A 27,874-nucleotide genomic window follows, 5' to 3' on the forward strand; every position below is an offset into this window, starting at 1 on the left:
AAACCTCTCAGTCGTGAATGTTCACGACCCCACTGCAGACCAAAACCCAGATCCTTAAGGTCTCACGGGGGAAGCTCAAATTAGACATGTAAGCTTCCTTAGTGGTCTGAAGGTTGAGCACTCGCTGTGTGATCTGAAGATCCTGAGTTCGATACCAAAAGATTGTGGATGAGCACCACTTAGGTCTCATATTGAAATAAAGCAGGTATTCAGTGCTTCCTGGTTTTTCAATGGCTGTATAAGATTAATCAGTGGTGTAAGAATTGAAATTCAACAATCTTCACAAATCCCCTAAAGTAATTTGAAAGCACTCGTGATACATCCAAATAAATTAATTAAAAAAACTAATTATCTGAAAATCTAACTGGGTTTATCAAGTTAAAACAATATGTTACCTGTTCGAAAAGACACAAATTCAGATAGAAATAAAAAAACAATATATATTCATAGAAATAAAATTTTGGGAAAAAACAGAACTCATATTATTATTAGACATTTTAATTCGAAAAGTAATGTAGTACAACGATAATGCTTTTTGTAATATCAATTTTAATATCCATGTAAGAGTGTGGAAATGTGAAGAGGTACATATACATAAATGATACCGTCAAGTTTAATTGAACAGCATAAAGCATGATTTATTTAGAAGAAACAAAGGAAATAAGTAGATAAGTAATCCCACATCAAACTCTTTTTTATTCATCCTGTGACATATGTCTGTGAATTCTCACAAGTAAACTAGTCAACTCTTCAAACACCTTTATAAGTAGAACTAATTCCAAGATTGATTTGTTCTTTAGTACAATGAAATACAGCACTAAGTAATCGAATAAAACCTGTATCCATAGGTTTATCCAAACCGCGTAAGAGTCTATGTCGCATAACACCAACAAATTCACGATAACTTAATTGTCCATCATCTAAAATATTAACGAAAATAACAGAAAAATAGACGAAAAACTGTAGAATAAAGGAAAATATTTCGCAATCGAATGGACGTTATTCAAACAGATTTAAAAATGATGAAGATTAGCACAAGAATTTCTCAACCTTTTGGAACTAATATTGCTCTATCGTTAATTCACTCCCATTTTATACAGAAAAAAAAGACACAACAATGAGAGAAAACAAAGGTGAGATAATTAGCAAAATAAATTGAATCAATTGTGATAAATATTATATTGGACAAAGTGGATGCCTTTTTCAGTTACCCATACACAAACATAAACTATCAGTAAAACTATATGACATATTACCACTGATATCAATGCATAGAAATAACTATAGACAAAAATATGAATAGCAAAACGTGAAGATCATAGACTGAGGAAACTCTAATAATGCCAATGAATCTCTGGAAGCATAGCACTCAACTCATTGAGTAATCAATGGAAAAAATTGTTTAAACCCAGCCTATTAGCCTGTTTGACAAAGGTTAGTCGGGAACATGATTACAGGTCAACAGCACAAGAAAGTCAACCTAAGTACAATTCTAGTGAACAAAAACACGAGTGGAGAAAATCGAATGCATTAGACCACAAAATTACAGAGCATCTCACTAAAATCGGAGAACCATATAGTAAATAGTTAATTTGCAAAATATCAATCTTTCGTCTCAAACTTGACTGTTCCTTTTGCAAATATCAGTCCATTGTCTCCGATTCGATTGTTCATGCATTTTCATACCGATTGCGTTCCGTTTCCATTCTTTCCTTATCGATCTACTGAAATACATTCTGTGCCTGACCACCGTTATATACTACTTATGTGGATATAAGTAACCCACACCACATAAAGATAAGTGAAGGTAATGAAATTTATGAAGACGATCAATCATAGACAAGCCCACTAAAACAAACTGATTTAGGACCTATGAAATAAGTAAGAAGCTTACTTCTAAATAGAGTAAACAATGGTGATATTGTTTAGAACAATAAGAAATTTGCAATTAAACCATTTAGCTCAAAGAACTCGACAACATCAAAAGACTAAAAAATTAAGGCAGTCTTTGAAAATCGGAGTTATATGGGAAATGTAGATAGGTAAGGAAGGTCCACTTCCAGTACGTCTAGAATATAGAAACTCTGGAAAAATCATACTTCATTAATCGATATACGGTTATATTTACATCCACAAACTACTGATCTTAATTTGAATAAGCATATTATCTTGTTACTATTAAAAAAACCCTATGTATTGTTTAGAGATCTAATAAACAAACTACTGAAATAGATATTTGACAAAATGTACACGAAATTCACTGACTTACTATTCTCATCGAATAAAGTGAACACAACATCTAAAACATGTGGTGACAAGTGAAGATTGGCGACAGTCGAAGCAACATGGTTTAAAGTATCTTGATTAATTGATGCCCCAGCCATATGATAAAATGTTAAAGCAGTATCCACATCAGCAATAGATCGAAGTAAATGACTGAAATCAGAAAAATCTTTATACGTGATACCCTGAAACATATATATACATGAAAAAAAGGGAGGATTAAGATTTTTGGTAAGAAAAAACATTCTATTTGTAAGTGTGGTGTGAAAAATAAAGTCTACATTAAACACACTAAGAATAATTAATTGTAAACAAAAAAACAACTCGTTATAAGTAATGTAGTAGAACAAATGAACTGTTTATTAAGATTTACAAACTACTAATTAACATGAAATAGATGAATTACAGATATTATATAATTATCGTCTATCTATACGTGGTAAAATTGACAAAATATTCAACATACTTATAATCGAATAGTAGTATATACTAGGGAACGTATGCGAACGATTAATAATCGATAAACCATTTCAGTTTTAACTGTAGTTGTAAAGTTACTATTGTGAGAGAATTACGTTTAAGCTAACAAAAAACCCAATTTCAATGATTAGTGCAGACATGGGAACAGTTAGGAAACCATGAAGTTCTTCACTAGCTACTTAGAATAATCTCATGGTTATTACTATGAATAAATAGCTTCATTTTGTATGCATGTATATGTGTAATCGTTAATGATACTGATCAACTATCAAGATAAGAGTAAAAAGATTAGATTTTAAAACCAACTTAGCGATTGTAAGTGCAGTAACAGCCGAACAGTAAATACAGTTTAATCCTAACAATAATGAGTTGAAAACTTAATAACATTAAAATATTTAACTGATGGAAATAGAATGATGTGAATTCAAGAAGGCTGTAAATGCACATATTTAATGAAAGCCTACAACAGTGCATAATAAATAAGGCTTAAAACATTTAGTACTCCAATATCTTAGATAATAAATTTTAAACATAGAGATACTTGGATTGTACGGAAAAATTATCCAAAAAAAATATTTCTCTAAATTAAAATATATCAAAGTAACTTTGATATTATTTTTACAGGAAAGAAATTTCAAACAATAATTACACTAGTTTCATTCAACTGTAATGAATAAAAGAAAATTTGTAAGTTGTAAATATATTCAATCGAAAATTTCACAATGCAATTCACATGTTCATTATGACACAGCTATTAAGAAAGGTTAAGGTCAGTTGAAACAGCATATAGCAATTACAAACTGAATTATTTTTATATACAGTGGCAAAGTAAACAGATTTTTATATTAGGAGAGAAATAATGAAGTGGGAAATAATTATATATATCACTAGTAGAGAAAGGATGAAGAAAACGAAAAGAATGAAAAGACCTTTAATAACCAAGAGAGAGGATAACGATAGGGCAAACATTTTCAAATATATATAGATCAGGGTGGTTGGTAAAATGTGATGAAAGATATTTAACACTTTCTTTCAAGTGGTGTTCGAACATGTCTACTACATGTGGTTGAACTATTTGCATTTAGAAAAAATCTAAAAGACTTTTGTTTTTTTTCTTCTTAGTTAAGAAAAACGTAGTGAAAGCTTTCATTATGTAATGGTCTTGTAGTCGATCAACACAAAAAGGAGTGAAAAAAAGACTTACACTAGACTGATCAGAATCTATAGGAAATTTTGCTTTTACTCGACGAATCATTTTACGTCTTTTATTCTCAGAAAATCCAGCATAAACAAGTAGAGAATTGGCGAATTGTACTTCAGTAATTTTTCCATTCTTTGGTTCAGCTCTTTCAAACTGAAATTTTGTTTTAAAAAAGTATACATATATAAGGTTTCACAAGAGAAAGATATAGCCAATCAATAAAGACATAAAAAATACCACCTGAGCGATCAGTCATTTGCCTTTAAAAAATTGTTCATAAGCATTATTTAAATATAGCGACTTTTCGTGAAGTCCTTCTATAAAAATGTGCAAGTGATTGCCATCATGAAACTAAATCAGTCGAAAAACTATCGAAAACAACGAACTATAATAAGTTGCTGAACACAAGACCTGTTTTACATTCAGTCAATTAGGTGGGGTGATGGGCATACGGTGGGTAGAAACAAATGTCCAATGCTTTCTAGTTATAGATAGTGTTCAGTAACTCATGATGACAACGATCGTTGATTAATGATTTGTTAATTGCAATTTAGAATAAGTGAAATAACCAATAAAACCATTGTGTACATTGACGCATAATGTTGGCTGGTTCCAGAGTCGGTTGAAAGAAAACTAGGGACGACCAAAACAAAAATTGGTATCAATCAATGAAGTCACTGACTGTCGGACTGAGTAGTGTTGGTGGCTTCAAGCTACCTGATTGGGGTCAGCGTGATTATCGTAACAAATGATTGGAGATGTAAGATGATATGTCCCAGAATCGATCGCAATGGCACAGATGCATGTACTCTTTATCTTCCTTGTACATTTTTTTATTTTGCGAAATCTTTGTTATAAAATCATATAGCCTATACACAGTCTTGTTTATAGTTATTGATACTGCTACGAATTATACTACTTGGAGATTTATTTTGATAATTTCATCTTAATGTGCTTAAATGATGCGGTTACTTAAACCGATGTGTACACGTATGCCAGGCTGTGAATTTTATGTGGCTGATTGATTGTTATGGTGGTTTATCATGATTGGTAAGACAAAATCTTAGATTTTCAAAATCAACTAGTAGATACTAATCAATAGACGGATGTAATGATAGGATGTGTGGCCTAGTGACAGACACTCACGAGACCGTAGGATTGATTAAACCCATTAAATGATTTGAAATCAAAGAAAATAATACTAATAACCAGAAAATAGGTTTTCTAATGTGATAAAACGGAATACTTATGTAGAAAATATTAGCAGAAAAAATAACATGATAAGATGTCATAGGCTATTACAGAAAATACATTTGTAGACCTTTTATTCTCCAATTAATCAAGAACCAGCTATTAAACCTAAGTTTTGGACATGGTATCAGTGGCTAAAGCGGTCAGTTCTATACCAATAATGGTTTCTTATCGTCAAAACAGTAATTAATAAAAGTTACAGATACTTGTGGTCGATAATTTGTCACAATTAAAGTTAATAGAAAATCGCATGATATGAAAAATCCATCTTAGCGGCTAAAACGTGAAACAGCGTAAGGACCAGTTTTATGGATGTTGGTACAAAGATATATCTTCATTGATATTTATTTACATAACTAATAAAAAGACTAACTTCTAGACGCATAATCTCCTCTTGTAAATCAGAATGAAATTGAAGAAATTTACTGATTGGCAACTTCTGATCACCGTTTGGACCAAAGAAATAGCGTTTGAAAGCACTATTAGAACTACCTGGTTTCAAAGTACAACCTGTTGTTAAATTATCACGATGACGACGACCCATAGCAGTAGTGCCCATAATTACCGAACGAACCTGATAAAGCAAAAGATTGTTAACTGGTTATTATTATTATATAAAAAAATATTTGTTTCATCCATCTACAAATTTATTTCATTCTATTCTATCAAAACGATGAATGGAAACGATAATTAAAAATTGAATTGAAATAACTAAAAAATATCCGGATGTCGCACATAGAGATGAGCTATTATTATACGATCAGCATCAGTACTATATTGAACGAAAACTTTGTGGGGATAACCAATATCTTGTTTGTTGCAAAAATCACAGTGGAATAGTAAAATATGAAAACCAAACAATAAATACATAATTTGAACATCTGACTGTTTCTTACAAACGTGATCATTTTTTCATTTCTCCTGTCTTCGCCTTTTCCTCTTCTGTCAGTAAGAACCTACTTCCCATGCCAGATACATATTACTTATTTCCGTCAGTATACATAGCATATATCACATTATTATTGCTATTATTATTATTATTATTATTATTATTATTATTATTATTATTTTTATTATTATTCATGAAAATCTTATCAAACTGCGTAGTTGCTGTCTAAAGAAATCTCACCATGTATTGAGAAACCTCGGTTGAACTTTCCCAACTAACCAAACTTATAGCATTACCGAGTGTTCGTTTATCAAACAAAGTGCGAGTGTAGTGATCAGCAGCCTACTATCCATTACTCTATAACTGTGAACATGGTCTATTAAAGTAAGAGACAAGAGTGTGCTACAGGCTTTTGATCATAAGTATCTTCGAAACATTGCGCGTATGTGATGGGATAACCAAGTGAGCAGTCTTGTGGTTAAGCACAGGATTCTAAACAGAGTTGGTAAATAGGTTGATGAGGTTGTGAATATTCGTCTACTGAAATGGTCAAAATATATGTTATGTATGCCGAACCGTCACCTACATCGACGGACGATGTTTGTTGTGATAGGTGTATTTCGGGAGAGAGATAGGAGCGAGTAGATCATGAAATGAAATCAGTCTATGAAGTCAATGAATTTTTGTCTGAACCATGTTGGTAGATGCAGATTACATGATTGAGATTTTCGTAGAAACTTTGCGCACCATGGCTGACGATGACCAAAGACAAGAATAAAAAGTATATATATGCAATATTAACTTACAACTTCAAACTCGTTTATGTCTAATTCCCCATCTCCATTAATATCAAACATACGAAAAGCTATTTCAAACTGTCGACGAGGTGCTTCAAGAAAAATTATTAATAAGCAAAAAAGTAACTGTGATATAAAATGCCAGTAGAGAATCATATTTAAAACGAGAGGTAAATAATTACACATGAAATTTTAAACAAATTAATGATGATTATGGATCAGCCAAGGATTTTATTTGCAGATATTAAATGCCTAAATATCTTCACCAGGTTGTCTACGTGCACCTATCCAGAACCTTGTGGCTTCTTTGTTAGATTTGACTGAGGTCGGAATCACACTAAGCTCCAGAGCGGCGGAAGTTCTAGACGACTAGATCCTCATTAACAATTGTTTATGAGCTAGTAGATTAGAAATCTTCATTAAAAGGGAAAAAAGCGAGTTGGAAACGATGTTTTTTCTTCATCTACACTAAAGCATCGAAAGACTATGACGTGAGTGGAATCTAGAATGAGTTACACTATCAGTTAAATGATCTCAACAGAGTACTTTCGACAGACACTGTAGTGATAGCTGGAGGTTTTAATGAGCAGGTCAGGTGTTTGGATGGATAACAGGGACTCATTGGTTACAGGTCAAACAACAGTGACCATCTCTTGTGGCTTTTTGCAGGGAACAATCTGCTTTTGACCAGCACTAACTTACGTGTTACATGAGGTCCTCCATCTGTAAACCAAGTCTTCACTCGGACTAATCACACAGAGATCAGCTATCGCTGGTATGGTTGTGTACAGTGCGTTTGTTAACTGTCTGTAAAAGCTGAAATCATAATTACATTGAATGTGTGTGGAATCATATAAAATATTCACAGCTATACGGTTTTCGTTCTTACGATAATTGAAGCTAATTGAAGATGACACCATTTAGAAAACCAGACGGTATGAAACTTACAATCCCAGTACTTCATACTTAAAGTCACGTTTAAATATTAGACAAATAATCAAAAAAAGTTCTGAGTGAATGCTTTTACACTTCTATGGAGCATCAAATAAACTGACTATGGAATCAGTTTTTATAATATTTATTCCGATCAACTGGCAGTTACAACCAATTTACAAATTTTTGTTAGTTATCCGAATAAGAACTAATTGTGACACTAGGGATACATTTCAAGGCAAATAGCAATTAAAAATTTATAATTAACAAACAGAAAAACATTGATTTGTATCATTGAAATTGTTAAACAAGATCTATCTATGCTATTCATGAACCTGATCTATTGACCTAAAGCATATTTTTCTTATGCTTTCCAAAGAAACCTAAATTATCATTGGGGTCCGAATCACTCTTATAATTAGGGAAATTCACCTTAGCATGGTTGTTATGCAGTAATAATTGGTTAGTATCAATTAATCATTCCAATTACATTTATATAAAGTCCACTATATACATTCAGTTTTGGACATTAGTGTGTAAGGGTTCATCTGGTCAAAGTTACTTATATCATAAAAGAATGAGAAATCAACAGAAAAATAAACAACAAAATGAATAAAATAAAGAATTAATCTCTAATATTTGAGCAATTACAAAACTTACTCGAAAGTACAGTTAATAGGAATATAAAATCAGTAAATGTGATTAAAGCTTGATCACAAAGCTTATAAAATACTGATTCTTTAGGTATGTCCAAATTTAATTTTTCACTCTATAAATAACAAAAATCAGATAAAAAATAATAGACATGACAAGGTGTTAATTAAAAATTAAAACAATAATTCACCTTATTAACATGAGTCGAAAAGAGTCACAACCGTACATTTTGCTAAACGCAGTATACATTTAAAGATAAGGACTAGAGCTGAGTAAATAATTAGACTAAACCTTCAGAATCAAACTGCATTTACTTTGGTTTAATAATAGTTGGGTTGTATGTTTGATAAAAGTATACCATACTGACAACCTTGAGGGACTTATCAGTTGGTTAGGAAACGTTATCTAGTTATAAAGCAATTAGCAATAAAAGGCGATAACATCACAATGGGATAGTAGTTTTGATACGATAAATAATCCTTTATATCGTAACTTATTAATTATTGTAAAAGAAAAAGAGTATTTTCACATATTACAGTTTGGGCTAATGTTGTAAGTTAGGGTAATAGCCTCATAAGGTATTCGTCACCAATTGACATCAATTATAATGCAAAAAGATTAGGGTTAGATAGTAAGAGTAAGACTAGAGCAATATGTTGGGATTACGCAATAAGTTTAAGGTATTTTTTTCACGAATTGACATCAGCTATAATGCAATGATAAAACAAAGGACGAAATCACAATCAATGTTACCCAGTGTTATACACGCACCAATGGCCGAGGGTGGAGAGAGTTCACTCTCTCTCTCTCGAAATGCTCTCACATGGCCACCCTTTTCTTACAAACTTAAAACCATTGAGGTTGAAATTTAAAGTCAGGAGTTAGAGTGGGAGAATAGTGTCTAGTTGTACAAGTATACTTCAACATGCACTAAATCAAGTATTTTAACACACGATCTGCATCAGATATTTATTTAAGTCTAACTTAAACACCATATCATATCTTCTGTTTGGTTGCATTATAAATATTTTTATGAATTTCAAGTATTTTATGAACCGAATAGTCAATTTTTATATAGCTACTTACAACACAAACTCCGCCTGTAGCTCTTCTAGAGTTACTGCCGGTCCCAAGCCCGGGTAAAGGAGGAGGGTTGGGCATGGGGTTAACGTCCCCATCTCGTAGAAAACTAACTCGCTAAAAAAACGCTTACCAGAAAAATAATTCAAACCATTTTAACTCTGCCCTGGGAGTTAGAAGGTCTTCATTTAGAAGAATTATGACGCTTCATGGTGAAAGCCGAGTTCCTTTGGAAGCCACGAGGCCGATACCCCTTCTAACAACCAGACCAAAATTTTTATAGGTACATGGAACATTCGAACAATTTGGGAGATCGAGAAGACCAGTCAAATAGCAACGGAAATGAGGAGATACAACTTGGCAGTACTGGAAGTCAGCGAAACCCATTGGACCCAAGCTGGACAACAGAGGCTAAATACGGGAGAGATGCTGCTATACTCCGGTCACGAAGAGGAAAATGCTCCACACACTCAGGGAGTTTCTCTAATGCTGTCCAAACTGGCACGAAATGCAATTGTAGGATGAAAAATCTCACGAATCCAGAATCATCAAAGCATCATTCAAAACAAAGAAGGAGGGAATTACAATGAATGTTATCCAGTGTTATGCACCCACCAATGATAGCAACGATGACATTAAAGATCAATTCTACGAGCGGCTGCAGTCAATCATAGAGAAATACCCAAGAAAGGAGCTCACCATTCTGATGGGAGATCTAAATGCCAAAGTCGGAATAGACAACACCGGATATGAATATATTATGGGACGACATGGACTGGGAGAGATAAACGAAAATGGAGAAAGATTTGCAAATTTATGTGCATTCAACAAATTGGTCATAGGCGGCACAATACTCCCACACAAACGTATACACAAGGCTACATGGATCTCACCGGACCACACTACAGAGAACCAAATAGATCATATTTGCATCAACAAAAAATTCCGAAGGACAATGGAAGATGTTAGAACCAGGAGAGGTGCTGACATAGCTTTGGATCACCATCTAGTTGTAGCCAATTTAAAACTGAAGCTAAAAAGAACTGGACAAACAGCACTACAAAGCTTCGATACAGCCTTCCTTCGAGATACTGACAAACTCGATGAATTCAAGATAGCTCTCAACAGCAGGTTCCAAGCCTTACAAGATCTACTGAAGGAAGAAGAAACGACTGTGGAGGACAATTGGAAAGGTATCAAAGAAGCATTAACTTCAATGTGTCAAGAGGTTCTGGGCCTAAAGAAACACCATCATAAGGAGTGGATCTCTATAGAAACTCTGGACAAGATCGAAGAAAGGAAGAACAAGAAGGCAGCAATTAACAACAGCCGAACACGAGCAGAGAAAGTCCAAGCACAAGCTCAATACACAGAATCAAACAAGCAGGCGAAGAGGAGCATTAGAACCGACAAGAAGTACGTGGAAGAATTAGCAACGACGGCGGAAAAAGCTGCAAGAGAAGGAAATATGAAACAGCCTTACGATACAACGAAGAAACTAGCAGGAAAATACAGTAAACCAGAGAGACCGGCCAAAGACAAAGAAGGCAGGCCAATCACTGAAATTCAACAACAGCGGAACAGATGGGTAGAGTACTCCGAGAAACTCCTGAATATGCCCGCTCCAATGAATCCACCGGACATCGAAGCAGCACACACAGATCTTCCTATAGACGTCAACCCACCAACGACCAAAGAAATCAGAATGGCCGTCAGACAAATCAAGAACGGGAAAGCAACGGGACCCGACAACATACCAGCTGAAGTCAGACATCGAAGTAACTACAAACATGCTTCACCTTCTATTCAAAAAGATTTGGGAGGAGGAACAAGTGTTGATGGACTGGAAAGAAGGGCACCTCGTCAAGATTCCAAAGAAAGGAGATCTGAACAAATGTGAAAACTACAGAGGCATAACACTACTGTCAATACCAGGGAAGGTCTTTAACAGAGTGTTGCTGAACCGGATGAAAGATGCAGTAGACACCCAACTTCGAGATCAACAAGCTGGATTCCGTAAGGATCGATCGTGCACAGACCAAATTGCAACACTACGGATCATCGTCGAACAATCAGTTGAGTGGAACTCGTCACTATACATCAACTTCATTGATTATGAAAATGCATTTGACAGTGTGGATAGGAGGACGTTATGGAAACTTCTTCGACACTACGGAGTTCCTGAGAAGATTGTCAATATTATCCGGAACTCATACGACGTACTACAGTGCAAAGTCGTGCATGAAGGACAGCTGACAGATGCATTCCAAGTAAGGACCGGAGTCAGACAAGGCTGTTTACTCTCTCCCTTCCTCTTTCTTCTGGTGGTCAACTGGATTATGAGGACCTCGACATCTGAGGGAAAACACGGCATACAATGGACAGCTCAAAATCAGTTAGACGATTTGGACTTCGCAGATGACCTAGCCCTCCTATCACATACACATGAACAAATGCAGATAAAGACAGCCAGTGTAGCAGCAGTCTCTGCATCAGTAGGCCTCAGTATACACAAGGGGAAAACCAAGGTCCTCAAATTCAAAGCAGAGAACAGCAATTCAACCACTCTTGATGGTGAAACTCTGGAAGATGTAGAATCCTTCACATACCTGGGAAGCATCATCGATGAACAAGGAGGTTCAGATGCAGACGTAAAGGAGAGGATTGGCAAAGCAAGGGCTGCATCCCCACAATTGAGGAACATATGGAACTCAAAACAACTTTCAACCGATATCAAAGTCACAATGTTCAATACGAATGTCAAGGCAGTTCTACTGTATGGAGCTGAAACTTGGAGAACTACAACAATCATCATCAAGAAGGTACAAGTATTTATAAATAGCTGTCTTCGCAAGATACTCAACATCCATTGGCCGGATACCATCAGCAATAGCCTTCTGTGGGAGAGAACAAACCAACTTCCATCTGAAGAGGAAATTAGGAAAAGACGATGGAAATGGATAGGACATACATTACGCAAATCGCCAAACTGCATCACGAGACAAGCCTTAACCTGGAATCTTGAAGGGAAGCGGAAAATAGGAAGGCCAAAGAACACATTACGTCGGGAAATAAAAGCAGATATGGAAAGGATGAATAGCAACTGGAAGGAGCTGGAAAGGATTGCCCAGGACAGGGTTGGATGGCGAATGCTGGTGAGCGGCCTATGCTCCTTCACGAGGAGTAACAGGCGTAAGTAAGTAACTTACAACACAAATGTTGTCCGGAACAGGGCTTTTGATTTCGCGCAAAAATAGCTGAGGAGCAGTCTTACTTTTGACTGGTTCACTTAAGGCCGTCAACATGGTATAATTGTATTGTGCCTTTAACACATATAATTATTACATAACGAAATATATTTTTATATGAATAGAATATCTGAAAATCATTAAATCGCTGCAATTAAATAGTTCGAAAGCTTTTGTGAGTCCTCCTCAGCTCAACTAAATGACTGACACAACAGTATTTGATAACTGAAATTAGGGAGCGTGAATATCTGAAATGATAAGGATAGTCGATGAAGCCGCTCACATATGTGAAATCATCTAGGAAATTCTGAAAAACATAAAAGCATGATGAGATAAAGATAGCAATGTTTTTGCTGTTTTATTTGATTACGTGACCGAATTTGTATATTCCGTTGTAATATCACGTACCATTTAGTGGAATGAACATCATCACAACAGATTCTTTAATAATGATCAGTGAGTGACTATAAACATAATGACCAAAAGATAAATAATTACAAAGCAAAAGCCAGTGACTATCAAGATTAAGAGAGAGCATTATGATTACTTTGCTTTTCAGTTAATACAGATTATTAATAATTAATTATCGTAGAAACAGACAATTACGATTAATATAGAGCCTGGGACAAGTGTGCGTGACTCCAAGTTGTCATACCACATTACCACGATGAGACGAAAATAACAATGCGAATGGTAAAGGATAAAGTAATGCGGCAGAGACAGTTCAGTCGGTCTGCTGCTCCGGTGACATCGATTAAACTGTCCTGTCCTCCATCGCCGGCAACGACTGACCTACTTAACGAGGTAGAAATTTGAGAGGAACTCCAATTCTTGAAGAGCCACATATCACCAGAATCAGATGACTTACTTCTGCCTCGTTTTAAAGATGGTGGGGGAGTGAGAGTATATAATAACCTCTCTCCATTGTTCCATCCAACCAACGACATCCTAGGAACATCTCTGATGAATGTAGGTTACGGTGGTGTGAATCGGCTGCCTAGAGAAAGACTTTTCGATCCAGAGTATGCGGAAGACATTGTTATACTGTGTGATATAATATGCAAGCCGTGCAATAAGCACTTAATGAGTGTGCGTAGGTATGGTATGCGCTTTGCGTCTTTTTAGGGCAAAGCACTTTTACAAGACTGCCAGGAGTCTGTCTGAACTCATTCATAAAAGTAATCATTTTGAAGTAATTGAGAATCCCGTGCATTCGGGCAATTACGTGAGTGATCAGATCAATTCACGTATAATAAAAGCCAGAGAAGCTTATGCTGATTTGAATTATATTTGGCCTCTTTGTATTTTAAGTCTGGCTGTAAAAAGTGGGGTCTACATGTTGGTGAGGGTAGTTTTGCTTTACGCTTGTGAGAGTTGGTCTCTGTGGATTGAAGATGCTAAAGGATTCTGTAATCGATTATCGGTGTCTTCAAGACTTTGTCAACATTCAATAGTAACGGTCTGTTGGTAATGCTAAGGTTCGACAAGGTGTGTTCGGACAGCGTCATGATAACTCAATCAAAGTAACTATCCCGAAACCTAGGCTTCAGTAGCGCAAACATGTTATATGAATGTCACTAGCGGCTTCTGTATGGCGCAGTAATTTCCGAGGCTGGGACTGGGTTAGAGAAAACGGAGAGATGATTAGTATATGAGATGGTGTTATGGTATGACCGGATTCTGTTGAACCTTCACATCTTCCTAATTGATGCCAAGGTAGTCGGGGTCCGGCAGATGGTGCAACTCAGTGGCTTGAGACGTTATCAGATATGTCTCAGAATAGAAACCAGTGTCGATCCTGCTGTAACTTTCTTCATGAAAGTAACTTCTTGGACTGAAAGAATCCTTTCCGGTTGTATTTTTCTTAACTGAACGGCTTCTTCCATGATGATAATAATAATAATTATTATTATTATCATTTCACTCTAATGCACTAGTTTCGATCCTTTTTTGGCCTTTTTGATGATACTCATCTTCCTTTCTCTCTCTTTACAATCTCATTTTTATTGTGTGGAGCACATATATTTCGGTGCCTCTTTTACCAATGTTTATGTTTTCAAACAAATAAATAAGTGATGATAATATAGAAGAATAAACATTAGGAGTATCGTACTAACAGTGAAAAGGTAGGTATGGAAGGATGCTGAAATTCAAGATAACGAAAAAGATAAAGGTCAAGTACACAAGTCCCATCGTGAACCAAGTCACACAATGTCCCCGACTACTGATTACAATTGTCACAAAAACCCCAACCAGGTAATCTACATCTACCAACATGGTTCAGACAAAAATTCATTGACTTCATAGACTGATTTCATTTCATGGTTTACTCGCTCCTATCTCTCTCCCGAAATACACCTATCACAACAAACATCGTCCGGCGATGTAGGTGACGGTTCGGCATACATAACATATATTTTAACCATTTCAGTAGACGAATATTCACAACCTCATCAACCTATTTACCAACTCTGTTTAGAATCCTGTGCTTAACCACAAGACTGCTCACTTGGTTATCCCATCACATACGCGCAATGTTTCGAAGATCAAAAGCCTGTAGCACACTCTTGTCTCTTACTTTCATAGACCATGTTCACAGTTATAGAGTAATGGATAGTAGGCTGATGAGCACTACACTCGCACTTTGTTTGATAAACGAACACTCGGTAATGCTATAAGTTTGGTTAGTTGGGAAAGTTCAACCGAGGTTTCTCAATACATGGTGAGATTTCTTTAGACAGCAACTACGCAGTTTGATAAGATTTTCACGATTAGTGACTTCTCACATGCCTCAGATCTTACGGACACCTGAACACATAACAAAATCATAAGTGGCATGACAAGGACTATAGACAAAACATCGGCTTTAAATTATAGTAGTTGAGGTAAAGTGCTACATATTTTAATTATCTCAGAAAAGTGAAATAATTTAGACCAACCGAGATTAGAATAAGTTAAACTAGTGATCGACAGATCATAAAATGCTTGAAGCTTTTAAGAAATAGTTTTTTCATGGAACATAACTAACGAAGATATCTAACCTAATTATGTGAAGAAAGACACACGATAAACAAATCTAATGCACGTTCAAGTATCATTTTAAATAAGTTAAAGCAAACCATTAAAATTAACCTCTACTGCAAATCGCATATCGAGCCTTGGAAAAATATACGCTTGATTGCAGAAAGATGGACGAAGACAGAGCAAGCCTGGTGTTATTAATGTAGTTGGATCGAACAGCTTACAGTGGACTGGTTAATGTATATACAAAAGACTTAGGCCAGAAGCCCAGACCAATGGACCAACAGCCACGTTCCACGAAAATAAATAAAACTGTAGAAGAGTAATTTAACCCAACTTATCGATTTGTTTCACAAGTTACAGAGATTTATGCTAGCAATCAAAGTCTTTGTATTCTTAAGAAATTTGTACAATCTTTCCTCACTGTCTAATTATTTGAACATTTCTTATTACGGAACTTAAATAATTCTTAATGAATATTATTTCAGTCTACTTTTTTCCAAATTTTTTTCCTAATGTACTTCCCATTGTGAGACAGTGATTTAGGGCCTTTATTATCCTTACCACAACTAGTACACCTGTCATCATATTATCAATTTATACTTTTTAACTACCATGTTTAGTTATATTCAAGGCTGACGAAGACCTAATTGAGAACAATATTGTTCGCATATATATGTTATTTTAATTCGCAATATGGGAACTTTTAATGTATTGCGAAAAATGAAATCCTATAAATACAATCGCAGTGAACGTACCAACAGTAAATTATTTCGGTATGTGTTTCTAACCTTTGATATGCAATAACATTCTCAAGTATTAGTGAGTAGTCTCATAGGAAAGAACTCAAGATTACCGAATTCATACCAACAAACTAAAGAATTCAGTTAATGACTGATCTTAGCTTAACATTAAACATTCTAGCCAACAAAGGACTAACCTTGTTATGGAACCAAACTAATCCCGTCTATAGGTCAAAAGAGAAGAATGTAAGTAAATGAGTAAACGTGTAAGTTGGGCGTAAATAACATGAAAATAATAAAATTAAATTACGTAAACGACACGTTTAGATCGAAACGTAAAGTTAAATTTCAAATGTTGCGGATGGAAAATGATACGATGAAGAACTTAAGTATATTTTTCTCCGTGATAGTGATAGATGAACTTATGTAGATCCCAATGGTTACTACATACTTATAATAAAGACCTTTTCGACGGCAATGGATAAAGTAGTGCCGTAACCGTAAGTGTAAAAAATATCTTCGGAAGGGATTTTGGAGATTTTAGTAATTTCAGTAGTTGAAATCATGGTTCAATTGGAGCTAGACCACCATGGAAAACCTGGAAGCACTGGATGGCCACCTCGTCCTAGTATGGGACTCCTCAGCAATGTGCATCCACGATCCCGTCCCTCGCGAGATTCGAACCCATGACCATCTGATGAGTCCCATACTATGACGAAACGGCCGTCCAGTGCTTCTAGGTTTTCCATGGTGGTCTAGCTTCAATTGACTCATGATTTCAACTATTAAAAAATATCTATTTAATAAGTACTTACTTACAGGGAAAATAAATTCCTGGGCATGCGTTACGCCTCTTTCATGTGGACAAACGATTGTAAATCTAACCAAGAAAAGCAAAGTGTGGAACTCGCAATGTTTTCACAGTGAAAACATATTTAGGATTGATAGTAATAGAATATCTAGATAAATGAAAACTGAGCTAAAGTACAACTTAATGAGATGTACACATTTTCTAGTTTATCATCTATGAAGATTTCTGTCATACTACAGAATTATATTCATAACCGATGACAACATCACATGCTATAAATGTTTGATGAGGAAAAGTGAGTTATATTTCGAAAAAAAAATTACGACTTCACTGCACTTGGTGATAAAATGTTTTAAAGTAATACCCCGTAAATAATCAATATTTTATAACTAACCTTTGGGTCATATCTCTTAAATGAATCCAAATCTAAACCATCAGGTTGTTTAATACCTGGGGTAATTGAACGAAGGAAGTCTTCAGGAGTCATGTAAACTGTTTCATTGTCTTCTTCTATGCTTTTAAGAGTTGCAAAATATCGGAAGATTTTGTCCGGCGTAGAATAGGCTCGAATTCGGTTTTCGTATGCAATGAACTAGTATTTTAAAAGCAATTTGTTAGCTATGAATAATATATTCCTAAACACAAATAATTTGTTATTACTTAAAAACAGGTGTTATACAGCAATCTAACGAGGTGATAGAAAAAAAGGTAAAATATTAAAGAACTGTTACTTTGCCTCTTAATAAATCGGCCTGATGCGCAAAAAGTTAACACACAAATATTCCCCTCAATGATAAACTGGTAAGTCACAAAAAATGTCAAGTTGCACACAAGGCAATAGTGAAGATTTGAAGTATCAGATGTTTTCGTATTTAAAAAAGATATTGGATTTATTATTAATGTAACTCATTGACCAAATACGGGGTTATATAATGCTTTAGGCAACGCTGTTTGAGTGAATTCTAGTGACAAGCAGTAGCACCATAACAGGATAAGGGATATTGTCAAAAAAGTCTAACTACTACACTTCCTGTGATCACTCCCCATGTTCAAACAAACCAACTCTAGAAAAGCAATTAGAGGGGAAGAAATATATCTCAAATATCCTTACACTGGCAACCAAAGTGTTCAATGGACTCTATATCTTTAGTACTCCAAATCAGTGAGTGAATTTCAAGGGAGATTAATCCCCAGAAAGTTAGGTAAATCAAGTGTATTTTTAAGACAGCTCTAAAAAAAAACTAAATAAAGCTGTGGATGATAGGCACCTTAACGAACACTACAAGAAGTGACTAATTCCGATGTCCATTTGCTATAAGCAATAATCCAATCAATTGCATTGGAATACGGAGCTATCAGGTCTGTGTACTTCAGTACGTCTTCTGATGACAAGAAATAGCACAAAACTACTTGATCGACGGAGTCACATGTCACCTCAAGGTAAAAAATACGAACTCAGAAACCTAAAAAACGTTGAACGATTGGGTGATATGTTCACGATTAGGTTTGAACTAACCTGGTTTTCCCTATGTTTTTGCACGTGAGCCTTAAGCATCGAACCGATTTCTCTATGGTTATCTTCCTAGCTATTGTCTTAGTCAGCATACATTCTCTAACTGAAACATCTCTAACAAGTCTATGGAGTTAACCTATTAGGTCCTGATGCACTTCCTCGCTTTATACCAAATAGGTGGAACGAGCCTGAGTGTTAAGGTATGGCTAAACCCGTTGGTTTATATGCACGTCTATTAACTTTCCAACTTGTTACCGGGAAGCACTGTCAGTAAAATGCTACGACTTTTGTGCAATATATCTCAAAAATAATTGAGATGAACTTCGCATAATTCCCTTCCCATTCATTCTTGAGTTGTATATATTCTATTATTTTATGTACTTCGTGGTGAGTAAAGTTAGACTCAAATATGTCATCAATAGATAGCGCCACTGACTATTCGGAATGAGTATCGAGAAATATGGAGTTCTAGGATGAAATCCTGGGGACGATGGGCATAAGTCATGAGTGACATAGCTTAGGATTGGTCACACTGAAACAAGTAGGTTCACTTTCTTAACTTCATTCTACATCTCCAACATAAGTTATTATTTTCTGACTCATGTTGCCACTGGTACGAGAAAGAAAACCAGAAGACAGCATCAGCTACTAAGACACTTTGCAACCAAAAAACATAATTTACCAACAAACAAATAAATCTTGGTTAGATATTTTCGAAATACTTAAATATTCGTGTGAGAAATAACTCACACATTCGGACAAAAACTTTCGAAAAGTATGCTTTCAGATGAATAGAATGAACATGAACACAGAAAATATAATAAGCCACCTTAAAGTTACGCAGGTTTATTAACCGAATAAAAAACGGTTGACGAAAGTTATTAAGTACCTTCCTGTCTCGAAATCCAGCATGTTTTTTTCTTACAGAGTCGTTTTGATGTCGCTGTTCCTCATCTGTGTCAGAAACCTCTGACTGACATTTGGCATTTGTCACATTACATACCTGAAATAAGTTAACTCAATAAAGGGTTGACACACCTTCTTTTTCGCACCTTTGTCATCATTGGACTCATAAACCTTCCGTTCTAAATAAGGGAAGCTGAAAAATAATTAAAAATACATGCAAGCTTACCCTACAGAAATAAATAGTAAAAATACACACGTTAAAGCGCCAAAGTAGTATACGTCGTAATAAGTTTCTAGTTTTCTAGGATATGCATTTTTGTAATGAGTGTAACGATTACGGTAGGGACCGTGTATAGTAATTTTTTGCTGAAAAGTTATACAAGGATCCCACTTCAAGAAATAACAAAATGATATTTTGGAAAAGGAACGTCTGCCAAAAGACCCAAGAAAATGTCGCGATAAGTGACAGAACAGCATCTAGTTAGTTTTTCGAGAATGTACAGTTTAACTTGACCTTCGAAAAATTAGCAATCCAATTGAACTGATTGTCTTCAGAGAAACTAATGCTACACCGATAACAATCTAAGAGTGTGTAGTGACTGGAGTGATCTCTTCCAAAAAACAGCAACCTTGATTCTTTGTCGACGCTTCCTTTTTTTAGCGTTGCGGTCGCTACTCTCAAAGAAACAGCCCAGAAAAGGTTTATTCAAATAATTTAAATTTATAGAATGAACATGTTGACAATGAAGCTGAGCGGGATACGATTTTCCACAAGTTAATATTTTTCCTAAATTCAGACCTAAAAAAATTAGAAAAAGAGGTTATTTAGACCAGGTGATGAAGAGTGAAATACGCTAGTTTTGCGCAATTCTAATATTAATGTGCTAACTTAAGGTTTATGATAATCAAGTTATCATATAATGATACATTTAACCCCAGCTAACAATAACGTCCAACGAAAACAGAAAGTATAAGCGTGTCGTTGGAGAAAGCGAATTCGTTGTTCAAATTATTAATGAATGGTATGATTAGCTGATGAGTGAAAGCTATCACGATATGTACGCAAAAAATCGCTTAAGATTTAGTTCCATAGTCCAGGGTTATTTTTCAATAATGTTAAACAGTTCCGTTATTTTAGTTAACCTGGTCATTATATTCTGAATGGCAAAGCTGATTGGAATTTTAGTGACAGTGGAACTGGAATGTGTTTGCTAAAAACAATTTTGAAGCTAGCATGCAAATATTAAAGTTACTATACTGGTGCATTGTAATCTAGTATTTATTCAGTTTTAAATGTCGTTTGACAACAACGTTTTCGTTGACTGAATTTTTAGGGATTGATCTCATTCCAGGAGGTCCACTCATCGACTTACAATACGCAGATGACATAGTCCTGTTTGGTGAAGACGCTCATAAAATGCAGTCTTTTGTTAGAACTAAGCAACAATGCCAGAATAATTGGAATGCGCTTCTCTCCCTCTAAATGCAAATTGTTGCTTCAGGACTGGTCTGCGTCAACTAAGGATACGTAGTGAAGTAGTCGAACGCGTTGACAATCTCACTTTGAAGTCTGATCAGCCATTATGGGTTGATGTCTGACGAAATCTCGGCATAGATTCGAAAAGCTCGTTTGGCTATTGCCAACTTACGTCACCTATGTCGAGGACGAGATTAGGAAGGTTGATTATGAATACAGTGGTCTCGAGTGCTGTTAGAGGTATGAGGGCGGTTATCGCTTCCCGGTTGCCCACACCGAGGAAGGGTTCTTCTGGAGGTACCTGAAAAGGAAATTGGATTAGAGGTGGTCTCAATGACCTGAGAGCGTGACCGCAGTGCCCAAGGTACAACTGCTTGAGGCCGGTCGCGCACGGCCTTTCGTGGGAGGTTTTTGACGTGTTAGCTCCGTTCTTCGAATGGCCTTACCGCCGGAGACGGAAATCCGTGAGGTAAGGTGAGGTGTGACATTTTTAGGGTCGACCTTTTCTAACCCCACCCCTCCTTGTGGGAAGGCAGCATCGCTGTCATGCTGGTTGTCTGAAGGAAACGCCTTACTGCTGTCACACCTCTGTACAGTCAGCAGTACGACTTCGTCTTCGGACCTTGGGTTTGTTGCTTTTAGTCTTACCGCTCTTCAACCGACCTGTCTGGCATGGTAGGACCTTGAGGAACGGTTGTTCCAGCCAGTATAGCTCGGTTGCTTCATCACGATAGGCAAGCCCGACCACTACGTCAAGGTAGCAACAACGGTCGGGTGAGATATCCTTTAATCAATTAAAGAACGAGTATAATGCGCAGCAGTTCTTTCCGTTCTACTTTACGGCTGCGAAGCGTGACCATTAAGGGTAGAGGATACTCGTAAGTTACTAGTAGTTGACCACAGATGCCTTAGAAATATTGCTGGGATCACTGGGTAAGTAATAGTAAGGTTAGACACAGCGTATTAGGGAATGATGATGAATCAGTTGATGAGGTTGTGAATCTTCATTGACTGAGATGGTTGGGCCACGTGTTGCGTATGCCTGAACACCGATTACCACGACGTGTAATGCTAACCGGTGTTGGGGATGGTTGGAAGAAAGTTAGGGTCGGCCAGACCAAAATGCGGCATCAGTGCTTGGAGTCACCAACTTCTGGTCTGAGCCATGTTTGTAGATGGATACGACTTGGTTGTGGTCCGCGTGACTATCGTAATCAATGGTTGGAGACTGTGGGTGACATAGCTCAGAATCGGTCACAATGGCGTCGTAGGTGTACATACTTTCTGTGTTTCCGTTACCTATGAAATTAAAATTGCTCAATGCCTTTCTTTGTACGAACTAATTCTTTCTCCCTGTATCATGTCCTTATATGCAATATTTTTTATATATTACTTCACAGAGAGCCATACACAGCATGTCATATAGAATAGTATTACAGGATGATCTCAACTCATTGGTGGCATGGATGTATGCGTGGTCACTAGAAGTGAATCCTAACAAGATTGTGGTGAGGCTGCTGCTGCAGATGTCTGTGGTGCATTATGGTCTATTCATAGGTCTTTCCAGTATTTGGATGAAATGTTTGGATTATTAAGCCGGACTTTCGTGCAACCACATTTAGAATATGGGATTCAAGCAACGAGTCTTCGTTTCAAGTATAAGGTGGGTATGCTGGAACGAGTCCATTGACGAGGGACTAAAATGGCCAATCTTATGAAGACAGACTGAGATACCTTAACTTATTTCCGTTATCTTACCGTAGAATACGGGGCAATCTAATATTGGCTCATCATATACTGAACGATGACCTTGGTATTAACGTCTTATCGTTTTCTTCCGTATGAGACTGATCATTTGATAGGACATTCGAAGAAGGTTCGAAAGCTGAGATCAAATCGTCTACGTCTGGAGTTTCGTTTCTCGTACTGAGTAGTGAATTACTGAAAGTCTCTGCCGGGACAAGTAGTAGTAGCACTTTTTGTTGATATATTCAAAATGGGAGTGGGCCTCCACAGCGTTATAAACTGCAAGGATCAATATAGGTCGATAGACCCATCCTTATTACTGAAGTAACTACTTCGATAAATTTCGTGTTCATCTTGTGCTAATAAGGTGTGGCAACTTGGACCGACGCACACGTGCCTGATCCTACATGGTAGCTGAATGACTGGCTGAGTTTTGACTGTCTCTCACCTAGGTCTCAAATTAAAACCGGAAAACTTTGTGATCAATTAGTAACTTAATAAGTGAGTTTCTCAATGACATGTCTGGAGGCAACAGCTATGTACTGATAGAGCCTTGTCAACATCACGACTATATGAAAGCATAATTCCTTAAAGCAAATGACTTAACAAAGTTATCTGTTCTATTCTCTGGTTATAAATATCAGTATTTGGAGATCTATATAGTGCATAACCGATAGGATAATATTACAGGACCCGAATTCACTTGTTCAGAGGATTGATAGGTTGATGCCAGAAATTAATCCTAACAAGGTCATCTGTCGTGAAATATATATAAATAATTGTGGCGAAACATTGCTGATACATCCAAGAGTTGTGATTGGATTATCGCATCACTAAAAATGCGAGAAAAAGTATGAACCGTTTGATCTACAATACTAAATACTGAAGACTGCGCCTTAGCTAGTAAAACTTTTCATATCGAAAGGCTGAAGTGTTTAGTGATATCGAGGAAGTACCAATAGCCATAAAACTAGCTTTTTTTTGAAACAAAAATAGTTTAAACCAGAGATACGAATGCCAGGTAATGTTCACAAGAAACTGGACGAAGATGAATCATACGAAGGAGGCAGGTGTTCACAAAATCGCACTGCTAGTTTTTTCTATTTCACAGAGCATTCTAGTTTGCAGAAAATCGTATTTAAAAACTAGTAAAGCTTTAGCACGGATTTAAACTTTTTAGACAGAGATATGCGAAATACGAAATCAGATAGATGTCACAATGCATTTCAAAGCCTGTTTCATTCCACAACACCAAAATATATATTCTGATTATAATGAATTAAGAACAGAAAACGAACTGACTTCTGATCGCGCGTAAAACTTTGTTTGCTGCGCGAAACGCATTATATTGAAAACGCTCATAATAACTAGTGAGTGAACATTTGAAACTGAATTTTGATACACATCACAGCACTACTCGTTTAAAGTTTTCCACGGGGTTAGCTTGTTTGAAATGACTGTTATCCTAGTTACCGGCGGTCCACTTAGAGTTCAATAGTCTCTTGGTCGTCATGCGTAGGACAGACTCGCCAATTACTTCAAACGGTTATAGAAACAGCGTATCACCCAGGAGTCGTCGATACAGTCGGTCTCGATCTCGTTCCAAGTGAGTTAATATTGCGTGCAAGCGTATTTCAGATCACACTCGCGTCGCTACAGGAGTCGCAGCGGAAGTCGTGACTTTTATCGTCGCAGCCCTGGCTACGGATATAGAAGTTCCGGCCGAAAGTAAGTCTTACATCCTTCCAAGCATGTTACTTCACATCTCATACATGTACACTCATTTTACATAATTTTCTTGTAATTCTGTAACAGTTAGACCAATATTCATGTAGTTTACCGATTCCCCATCATCCATCTTAAACCTGCTCATAAATTCTCTTTTGTCAATTTCGGACTCGCCAAGTCGTTGTTCCAACTGTACCAAACTCACGACAGTAGTCAGCTTTTTGAAGTCAACAGCCATACTCTACAGCAGTGTAAATCCTTTTCCAGATGGCACACTGGTGCGGTCAGTTGACTTCCTATGATACTATTAATGAGTTTATAATTACTTGTGTGTATATATGCGTTACCTATTTTGAGAAGTTAATCATGTTACGCGCAGAATCACTAGCAAATCAACACAAGAATTTATCTCTATCATAGTTCAAAACTATGATTTTCCTATTTCGGGATTCACAAGGAAAACCGGCGGGATCATCATTTGTGAACGAACCAGTCAGATATAAGATAACAAGTCGCAATTTCTTGGGCAAAATTCATTCATACATTGGACTAAGTAGAGTTTTGGCATCATAGGTGATTTCAATTCGTGGAGAAAACCCGTAATCCAACTTTTTAATCGAGCCATCAATAGTAAATGACAATTTCAATTGCTTTTTACCCTCGGTCCTAATCGGTCGGTGTACACTCACAAGCGTTGCTCGAACATCGTCCATAAATTATACTCCCGATTCAGTGATTTTCCTTAACGTGGTTCTCATCCCAGTTTATCTAACAATATTCCTAAAGTTGTAACATTCCACGTCTTCTAACTGTCAGTCAGTATTGTTATATGTTATTGTCCTTGCTAGCCTTTGCACAGTAATCTCTTTATTCTACATTCGCTTAAGCGTTATAGCGGTACTCAAACTCGAAATATTTGACTAAAGCATACCATTTCGAGATAATGTTTGCAATTTTCCTATGAATAAGTAATTATGTTTATCTATTAGTCAGTCGTAGTGTGAAACTTGGAATGTGTGTTACATCAAATCAGTATACCAAGATTATACTATGGAAACAATTCTCAAACTAATGCGACTGGTAGTAGAAAAGACCTTAAAATATACGAAATCTTGATCAGTAGTCACGATAATTATGCGGACAGAACTGCAACGCCTACATGCCTCAATCCCGTTGTAAACAAACTAATGTAACCTCTTAATTGTTCTAGAAAATCTCATCAACCCATGTTGAGTTTGTCTGACGACTGTTCGGGTCACTTTCTGGCATCCATACTACACAGCAATTTACTGTATTTCTCCGTAGATAAAAGACAAATGGCGTGTGAACGTATGAGACCTGTCATTTGCATGTTTTTCATGATAAATGTCTTCGAGACAACTCGTGCAGTATGACTAAAAAAGTCGGTCATATTGCTCGGTAGTTTAATATTATTCTTGTCATAAGATTTCAGACACTAGTCTTGCTCTGTTGTTTCATTTCAGGAGGTTTCTTGGGCCGCGAGAAAATCCTACTCCTTCCAGGTGTCTTGGTGTCTTTGGTTTATCCCTTCATACCCAAGAAAGAAACCTTTACGATATTTTTTCGCAGTATGGAAATATTGAAGATGTTCAATTAGTCTTCGATAACTACACAGGTTTGTTAGCTCTTCTTTATGTAATCTTTAGGTCGCTCTCGTGGATTTGGTTTTGTATATTTCACTCACGTCGCTGACGCAAAAGCTGCAAAGGCCGATGCGCATGGGATGGAAATTGATGGACGACCTATTAGGTGTGATTTCAGCATAACCGAACGACCACATTCGCCTACTCCCGGCATATATATGGGGCGACCATCTAGGTAGGTACTCATCTAGGTTCTATAATTTCCGTATATTTGTCATGTAATTTTGAATAAAAACCGTTTAGATTTCCAGACTTTCAGTGGTGTTCTAAGATTTGTCGGTTCATGATTTCATTAAAATTCAACTATTTCCGCAACTCTTAGTTTACTTCTATTTTTTATCTTTGCATCTTCATTCTCTCTAAGTATTTTATTTTATTATATGGTACTTTAAAACGTTTGAGACAGTTTAAGTAGGGCGATCGCGTTTTGCTACACATTTTCCAATTTTCAGTCATAAATTTAATTCTAAATACCTTTATTATGGGTGCAAATAATGCGTATTTCTAGTGGTTTTCTTTGTATTTTAAAATATCACAAGCTTAGATTACATCGTCTTTTGTAAAGCCTATCTGCACTTCAGTTCCTCATTTTCCGATTCTATGGAGTAACTCAGGAAATAATTTCACCATTCTAGGTGCTTAACCTTATCAGAGATTCCTTTTCGTTCGATTGATTTCACAACAATTTTTCCGTGTTCATGATTATTTTTCTTTAGTGGTTCTCAAATCATGCAGTTGTCCGTTTTCGTTAATTGTTTTTTTCAATTTATGTTACCATGCTAGTGGTTATTATCTTTCAGGAATAAGTTAGCTTTCGATCCTTTTTTAGACGCCCTATTCCTCGGAGACGAAGTATTTCTCCACGTGGACGTTATTCTCGTTCAAGGTCTCGTTCGCGTAGCTATGATCGTAAGTAGCGCTGCATTTTAACCTGATGTTTTCCTTCAGGGCGTTACTAAACACTGACAACATTTGTGTTAAACCCATTTTTACTGAGATGCATTTCTGCTTCAGTGTGCGACTGTTTCATCACTTGTCTGTAATACAATTCCTCCATCTGTTCACTCACATATGATACAAAATAAATATATAGTCAAGAATTATGATTCATTTTGTCTTTCTTTTACAGTTGTATGAATGGCAAATAAGAAAATAGAATACTCTAATGTTAAGAAATTATACAGAAGAGTAATGAAAATGAAGAATTGACATGAAGTAATTCCGAAATAATTTTATGTGGACAAAGAAAATAAATTACGAAATACTGAGAATTCGGCAAAACCTGAACGCTGTTACTGAAATCAGTCATCTTTTCACCGGATATTTAGGTGGTTCGCTCCAACTGAATATATTTAACGAAACTATACTCAGCTCGACAGCTTCGTTTGTTTTGACGTAATCGACTCTTACGTAGCGTCATGGCGCTTTGAATTCTCGTGAAAACAGGTG

General features: G+C 36.2%; 3 protein-coding genes across 3 annotated transcripts; 2 read left to right on the plus strand and 1 right to left on the minus strand.

Moving 5' to 3' along the window:
- Window positions 1-65: 65 nt before the first annotated feature.
- On the minus strand, window positions 66-24,367 carry MICU1 (Calcium uptake protein 1, mitochondrial). Its single transcript, XM_051211831.1, has 12 exons — window positions 24,336-24,367; window positions 20,037-20,609; window positions 19,943-20,003; window positions 19,794-19,907; window positions 17,786-17,983; window positions 16,778-16,804; window positions 8,495-8,603; window positions 6,911-6,993; window positions 5,589-5,789; window positions 3,968-4,117; window positions 2,270-2,468; window positions 66-920 (listed from the first exon to the last, which is right to left on the minus strand). The coding sequence occupies exons 2-12, from the start codon at window positions 20,285-20,287 to the stop codon at window positions 751-753; spliced, it is 1,563 nt and encodes a 520-aa protein (XP_051071938.1). The 5' UTR covers window positions 20,288-20,609; window positions 24,336-24,367; the 3' UTR covers window positions 66-750.
- MS3_00003959 (uncharacterized protein) lies at window positions 9,516-10,427 on the plus strand. Its single transcript, XM_051211832.1, has one exon. It carries the CDS (start codon window positions 9,856-9,858, stop codon window positions 10,156-10,158), a length of 303 nt encoding a protein of 100 aa, XP_051071939.1. The 5' UTR covers window positions 9,516-9,855; the 3' UTR covers window positions 10,159-10,427.
- A 77-nt stretch (window positions 24,368-24,444) lies between the features above and the next one.
- Window positions 24,445-27,523, plus strand: TRA2B_1 (transformer 2 beta). Its single transcript, XM_051208694.1, has 5 exons — window positions 24,445-24,639; window positions 24,672-24,761; window positions 26,246-26,397; window positions 26,429-26,600; window positions 27,255-27,523. The coding sequence occupies exons 1-5, from the start codon at window positions 24,545-24,547 to the stop codon at window positions 27,340-27,342; spliced, it is 597 nt and encodes a 198-aa protein (XP_051071940.1). The 5' UTR covers window positions 24,445-24,544; the 3' UTR covers window positions 27,343-27,523.
- The last annotated feature ends 351 nt before the right edge of the window (window positions 27,524-27,874 follow it).

The sequence above is a fragment of the Schistosoma haematobium genome, chromosome ZW (assembly GCF_000699445.3).
Source record: "Schistosoma haematobium chromosome ZW, whole genome shotgun sequence".
NCBI classification, from domain to species: Eukaryota; Metazoa; Platyhelminthes; class Trematoda; order Strigeidida; family Schistosomatidae; genus Schistosoma; species Schistosoma haematobium.